Source organism: Malurus melanocephalus, unplaced genomic scaffold, assembly GCF_030028575.1.
Source record: "Malurus melanocephalus ecotype Western Australia unplaced genomic scaffold, MMel_1.1 scaffold_178, whole genome shotgun sequence".
NCBI lineage: Eukaryota > Metazoa > Chordata > Aves > Passeriformes > Maluridae > Malurus > Malurus melanocephalus.
The window spans coordinates 1,149,561-1,156,870 of NW_026623410.1; the positions used below are offsets into that span (position 1 = coordinate 1,149,561).

A 7,310-nucleotide genomic window follows, 5' to 3' on the forward strand; every position below is an offset into this window, starting at 1 on the left:
TCGGCGGGGCCGGCGTGGAGCATCCCACAGCCGGTGWGAGCCGCGTCCCGAGCCCAGCCGAGCCGAAACCATGCCCAAGTGTCCCCGCTGCCAGAAGGAGGTCTACTTCGGTAAGGACTGCCCGCTTCTCCCCAGCTGCCCCCACTGCGGGGCACCTGTCGGGCACCGATGCTGCCCCTCGCCGGGCTGCGGGTCCCCCGGGCACCCTGGCTTCTGGGTTGCCCCTGTAYTGCGCACCCCATCTCTGCAGATTCTTGGGGTGTCCCAAAGTTGCTCACCCTGTGGGGTCCCGGGGTAGCGCCCCGGGGTGTCCCAGGTGGGTGATCCTATAGATCCATCCCCCAAGGAGGTGCCTGGCTGCAGAGCGCGGGCAGCACTGGGTGCTCCCAGCGCAGCACAGGAGCTCAGCCCACTTCCTTCCCAGCACAGCCCGCAGCCCTGAGCCRGTCCGGAGCCCAAAGGCCCAGCTGGCGCAGCCCGCTGCTCTGAAAGCTCGGGCAGGTGTGAAAGCACACCCCTTTCCCAATGGCAAATCCTGCCCTTGGGCAGGTTCCTGGGTCCGTGGGTCGCCCACACGTTGTTGTGTAGTTTAGCACACCAGGATGACACCTCTGGGGTGTTATTTTTAAGCCACTGTTGCGGGCTGGGTGTGAGCCTTGTTGGGCTGCTGTCTGCTGCACATGTCTTCAGACTGGGGCCTCAAAGCTCCTGCTCCTTCTGCTGCCATGGTCCTGCCATCCTGTCTGAGAGTTTTTGTGGGGTTTGAGCTTCTCTACCAGCAGCTGCTGGAATGGGCAGGTTTCTCTGCCAGACCTCCACTTCCCTGGTGTAGCTGAACTCAGGGTGTTTTGCTGGGAGCGCCTTATACTCATTCCCTGCTTTCTAATTTACTGGAGATGACGGGGCTGGAACCCAGGTTCCATCAGTAACTTCTCTCTCTGCTTTATTTCTGCTCTGCTGGTGTGTGTGCCCCAATTATTTGTGCTCTGCCACGGAGCTGGAGGCTCAAACACAGGAGCTGCTCTCTGTGTTGGTTAGCGATGCCCACCCTGGGCTGGGGCTGGCGTGGAGTTGTGGTTCCTGCAGTTGGGGAATGTTGCTTTGCCTTGACCTCACCACTTTTCCACCAGGCTTTGAGATGGGGATTTTGGCACAGTTTGTGACTCCCTCCTGCCACTCAGGGTGCTGGGGTGTCTCATTTACTCGTGTGGCTCGATACCATCACGTGCTGGTGTCAGTGTCTGCCTGTCCTTTGGTTCCATATCAGCTCTGGTCGGGTGAGCTGGGTTTGCCGTGCCCGCAGGCGCGGCTGTGGCGGAGCTGGGACGGGACCGTTTGACCAAGGAGGGGTTTGACCTTGCACTTACCACGCTTGCACTTATTACGAAATGTTGATACAGAGGCTGAGGAGGGTTCAGAAGCTGTTGGAGGAGCAAGCTTGATGCCTGATTTCTGTGCCTGCAGATTATCCAAAGCGCTGGCAGAAGAGGCAGAGCAAGCCTTGCTCCAGGGCAGTCCTGCTTGGGTGTGTCTCAGGCTGCTTTGGGCCAGATCCTGTCTGTAGAGAGCAGGGTGAGGAGGAGGTGATGCTGAGAGGACTAGGGATGAGTTTGCAGGAGTTTTGCCTTTGTGGTTGAGTTCTGCAGAGAGCCTGGTCAGGGCTCCTGCCCAAGTGTTGGTGCAAATGAGCGTGCAAGAGGTGGGGAGGCTGCGCTCCTTCCAGAAACGCTGTGATAGGAGTGCCCTACCACGGGCCAGGCTTGGGCTCCTAGGGGTGCCCAGGGGGAGGACATTGGCCCTTGCCAGGCTGTGGGCACAGGAGGCTCTTTGTGCCACCAGGGAATGGCAGCAGGGCYGCCTTGTGACATTTGGGCACTGCCCCCGCTCCMACCTCTGCAGCCACCAGCTTGCTCTCTGCAAAGGCCGGTGTGGGCACATTTGCACTCCAAAGRAGAGGTGCTTCAGGCTGCCAAGGGCCCCCCAGGGCACGCACTGCCCACACTGGTTCCATTTGCAGGCATGGGGACAGTGCTCAGACCTGGCTCTGACACAATTCCTGTGGACAGCTCTGTTTAATCACTTAACAAATTCCAGGAGCTCGGTTGCCAATACGAGGAGCACACATGTCTGCAGAAAATACCCTCCTCCCCCGCTGCGCTGCAATTAAAAGCCACCCTGCGTTCCCCCTCTCTCCRTAAACATGCCCTGGCTCCAAGATGYTGTCCCTCCCGTGGCYGCCTGAACCCCAGCCAAGCTCCAGCCCAGCTCTGCTTTGCCATGGTGCCAGCAGGGTTGGAGCTGTGGCTGGMGGGGACTGGTTTGTGTTGGCAGGGTGTGGCGATGGCTTTGCCTCKCCAGTCCTTGCCAGCATCTCCCTGGTGCCTGCCAGCTCTAGTGATTTCTTGGGCTCCAGCTCACTGGGGAGAAATGAATCCCCTTGCAGGCTGATGCTGGAAGGAGGGAGGTCCTCAGATCTTTGGAAGATTGTGTAGAAATCAGTCCATCCTCAAGGATGCAGTGATGTTCACTCTGGGCGTGGCACTGCTGTTTCAGATCCATATTCCTGGATGTGTATGGCATTGTGTGTACGCTGTGAGCACAGGGGGTTTGAACACAATGCCCTGTACCCTGGACAGATAGATGCCCAAAAATGCTCTCCCTAGAGTTGATGGCAAAGAAAACAATCTGCCTAAACTAACTTGTGCCCGTTCAGTGCCTCAACTAACGCACCTCCTTTCCATGGCAGCCGAGAAGGTAACTTCTCTGGGGAAGGACTGGCATCGGCCCTGCCTGAGATGTGAGAAGTGTAACAAGACCCTGACGTCTGGAGGCCATGCAGAGGTGAGGTTTGCTGCCCAGGAGGTCCCTGTCCCCTGCAGCTGAGRGCTGGGGTGGGCAGAAGTGGAGCTGAGGGGTGGTTGGGGCTGATGTTCTCTCTCTCTGTCCCTGCAGCACGATGGCAAACCCTACTGCAACCACCCCTGCTACGCTGCCTTGTTTGGGCCCAAAGGTAGGAGCTGTGGCTGGGTTGTGGAGGGAGTTTCAGGGTTTGGGGCCCCCATCTCTGGGCAAGTKGCAGCCCTTGGTGTGCTCACCCTCCCACGGCAATGCTGACCCCGCTCCATCTCTTCCAGGGTTCGGCCGGGGAGGAGCTGAGAGCCACACGTTCAAATAAACCTCAGGTTGGTCCTTCCTGCGGAGCTCCTCTCCTGTCTCTGGCTCCGTGGGCTGGCTGGGGCTGTCCTCCCTCGGGCCAGCAGGGAAAGCAGGCCTGGCACGTTGTCTCTCCGGGGCTCAGGAGCCAGATGCCAGCTGCTCCCCTCCACCAGCCCCAGCTGACTGTCAGCACCCGCTGAGCTCTGGCAGCAGATGCCAAAGGCTTTTGCTTTGGGGCCAGTTGGCAAGGACAGGATCTGTCCTGGAGCGCTGCTGTCCCTGGGATATCTCTGCTCCCAGCCCAGCCTGATTTCACCTGCTCCTCTCTCCCATCCCTCTCCAGGTCTGATGTCCAGGGTTCCCACCACAGCCTGAAGACAGCACAAACACACCGCAACAGACAAGCATTTTCGTTTTTAATTCACCCTGTACTAGACTAGCACGTTCAAAGCAATAAGTAACCAAGGCTGGGCTGGTGTGGAGAGATGCTCTGCTCCAGATGGAGCGCTGCCAGGCTGGGGACGTTGGCTTGCCCCGCCGGGTAGGAAATTTGGCTGGTATTGCTGAAGGCTGCCTGGAGAGGAGACCGCGCCCTTCCAGCCAAAACCCAGCTCTGCTTCGGGTATCCAGCTTTTGTGGCYGGGCCCACAGTTGTATTCTCAGTCTTTAATAAATGAAAAGATGCTTCCCTCCTGTAGCAGCTGTGCTCTCTRTAACGGGGCTCCTGCAGGAATCGCTTGTGAAGCACTCGTCACTTGCTCGAGGTGGCCTTTGGACTGAGCTCCACGCTGTGTGATGGCCCCATGTGTCCTCAGCTGGGAGGGGGTTACAGCCACATCAGGATAACCTGGTATTTGCTGCTTTTGCTCTGAGCAGCCACACGAAAAGGCTGAGTGAAGCAGGAGGTTGCTGCCGAGGCAGAGGCAGCTCCCCTCGGCAGGGAAAGCAGAGGTGTGGTGCTAGAAAGCAAGAGCTGGCTCACAAGAGCTTTGCTCTTTTGTGTTTCAACGGTTTTGCCCTGCTGGAAGAACAACACTGGCAGATGTCAAAGATGTCAGCTTGAGGGGTGTTTCTAAAAKGGTTTCTTAACCATGTCTCTCCCTAATCTAAAACACCCCATTTGCATATTCAGCGATATCTCATCACCCACTGGGATATTTTTGTCTACAGTTTATGCATGCATTCCCTTAGAGACTGCTCTGCATTTTACTGTCACGTCAGCCTTCCTGGGACTTGGCCAAAGCCCTCAGGGGTCAGAGATACATGTCCAGTGTCAAAATCCTTGGTGTCAGAAGCAGCCTGATCTGATAAGCATCTTAAAACTTCCAATTAAAACTTGCTTGGTGCTATGAGGCACTGCCTCACCTCCCACCCTGACAGCACAACAAACACAGGCGTCTGTGTCAAAGGCAAACCCCTGCTATTGCTGCTCGGCTGTCACCAGCCTTCCCAGCCAGCCAGGGCTCGTAGGGACCTCCTGCTCCCGCTGCTGTCCTTGCCAGCAGCCTCCCGGGGGGGCCAGCAYCCATGGACCCGTGGCTCCTGGCCATCCACACCCGGTCCGCTGGCACCCTGCCCACCTCTGGGGCACTGGGACACGGCTTTCCCCTGCCAACGGAGCTTCAAAGCAAACTAGTGATMCAATCTCGGCAGCTTTGAGCGTGCCAGTGAGATAGTGTTTTCCCTCAAGCTTTCAAAGTAATGGCAAACACAAGCCTTGTCGTCCTCTGGATTTGCATAAGTGTGTCCAGCTGGGAAAAGGACCAGTGAGTTGGGTTCAGGGTACTTCCCAGCAGGGCTCTGCACTTAAATATTTCAGAAGCAGCTTATTCCAAGTGCAAGGGGCCAGGCCAGCAGGGATGAGATAGGAGCCAGTGAGAGATATGGAAAAACAAGGGAGAGGCTGGGGTGATCCAGCCCTTCAAAAGCCAGCCCTTTCCATGGGCAGTGGCTGCAGCTGGGGTGGGAGGCAGTGTGCTGCTGTTTGCTCTGTGCTGCCAAGGGCTGCCATTCCTTTTGGTCCCTGGCCCTGGATTTGCAGCGTATTTGTGGTGGCTGGGGACATCTCTCCCAGCCCTGGGTGTGTGGAGGGATGTAGGAACTGAGCTGTGCCAGGTCTGTGCAGCTGCAGCTAAGCCTCACTCTGTGCTGCACAGAGTRTGTGCATGTTAAAAATTAGGAGACCCGCAGCCATGGTCTGGGGAGATGCCCTTGGGTATTGATTCCCAAAATCTCCTTCTTAATGCCCTGTTTTCGGCTTGCCCCACAGTARGAGTTCCCACTGAGATGGCTTTTAGCCCCAGGACTTGCTGTTGGGATATTCCTCTCYCAGAGCCGTGCTTGTACAAGCCACACTCTCTGCCTGATCCTGCCTTGATGCTGAGGTTGGGCAGTTCAGGCACAGGTCACATCCGCAAGGAGCCTTGGTCAAAGAAAATATATGATAAATCGATTTTTTTATAACTTGCCTTGGTCTTTGGAGAGGAAGCAGAAACAGCTGTATCTCATTTGGATAGGAAATCCACACCCGAGCCAGGCCTCCCCTGGACGCTCAGCGAGGCTCGGCAGCGGCCGGCGCGCCAGGGAGGGGGGCTGTCAGCAGACACAACCTTTTCTCCATTTGAGCAGTAAATCTCTGCAGCCTGGAGAGGGGCTGCATGGGCAGGCAGGCAGCAGTGTGGCTTTCAGTGCCTCTCATCTGTGATGCGCTCGGTTCTGAGCCTCGGTGGGAGATTGGGACAGGCAGGGACAGTCCCTTCCCTCCCAGCGTGGTGATGCCCTGGCTGTGCTGCTCCTGCAGCAGGGAGAGCAGGATGCTCAGGGCAAWTCCCAGATTTCTGCCTGTCTGGAACAACGAAAGTTGTTGGGTGTTAAAGTATGGTTATGCCCAGCACAATGCTTCCCTGCTCTGATGACCTGAAACGCCACCGTTGGTGACCCTGGAGGAAGGGGCTGTGCTTTCTCTGCCATTATTTCATAAGCTTGGGTTGAGATCAGTCCGTGGGTTGTGGAGTGATAGTTGCTATAAACACTTCATCACTGTGACAAAAAAACAAACATCACCAGTTCCTCTGGCAGCTGGGTGTGGGCGAGCCCCAACGCCCAGGCTAGGGAAGCAAAAGAGGTTTTGGCAAGGACAGGAAACAGGATGGGGGTTAGAAACTTAACTGCTGCTGCTCCCCATCCTGGCTTTGTGACTTYCTGCACAGAAAAGGAGAAGGGGCAGAAAGGGAGCTGGATCAGACAGTGCAGGCAGGAGGGGCCAGTTTGGGTCATCTAACCCTGTGTCCTTCTCTCAGCTCAGATTGACAGACCATAATCTGAAGCAGGGCACAGATGTGTCCCTGTGCCTGCAGCTGGCAAGGGGGATGGTTCAGGCTGGAAGCCTTACAGCAGGGCCCTCCTTAGGGTCATCCTTAGGGAAAGCAGCAGGCTCGGCCCCTGGACAGAGCTCTGTCCTGCCAGTATGGCTGCAGGCCTCAGGTCACATCTGCACTAACACATGTTGGGTGCCTGGTTCAGTGCCACCTCACTRGGGCACCAACTGGGCCACTCACGCTCTCCTGCCAGCACTGATGGGGACATTGATGTGACCCGATTGGCATTTCCCCCGAGGTGGTTTTGTGCCTCATCCACGCAGGCTCTGCCTCAGCACGGATGTGGTCAGGGCACCTGCTGTGGGGTGGCAGCGGTTTGTTGCCCTGCAATGTGTTTTTCTAAATAAAGCTTTGTCCCTTCAGGGACAGCTAGGGTGAAGGMAGGGCTGGGGGAGAGTGGCACTGGGGCTGTGGCTGCAGGGTGTTCCTGCTTTTTGCTGTGCAGGGCTCACGGGGTTGAAGGCAGCCTGTGSCTGGGTGGTATCCAGTGCACACTGCTTTGGGTATTTCTAAGGCTGATTCGTGTTAAGCCCACAGAGCTCTGCTATATTTTAGGTCAAAAGAGTGTCTGCCCATCTCCTAACACCTCAGAAATCTGCCTGCTTATCCAGACAGCGTGGCAAGAGGGAGCATGCAGCTGAAGTCAGGCAGCAGAAGCTCTGCACAATCRTGTGGTGAGACGGGACTTCCCGTCCCAGCTCTGCAAAACAGCGGGCTGGGGAACCCCACGGAAACAGCTCTGCAGAGGTGAGGAAAGTGGGGACAAAGATTGTTCCT

General features: G+C 56.9%; 1 protein-coding gene across 1 annotated transcript; it reads left to right on the forward strand.

Moving 5' to 3' along the window:
* Window positions 1–6: 6 nt before the first annotated feature.
* Window positions 7–3,845, forward strand: CRIP1 (cysteine rich protein 1). Its single transcript, XM_057372814.1, has 5 exons — window positions 7–110; window positions 2,747–2,841; window positions 2,953–3,010; window positions 3,135–3,182; window positions 3,500–3,845. The coding sequence occupies exons 1-4, from the start codon at window positions 71–73 to the stop codon at window positions 3,173–3,175; spliced, it is 234 nt and encodes a 77-aa protein (XP_057228797.1). The 5' UTR covers window positions 7–70; the 3' UTR covers window positions 3,176–3,182; window positions 3,500–3,845.
* The last annotated feature ends 3,465 nt before the right edge of the window (window positions 3,846–7,310 follow it).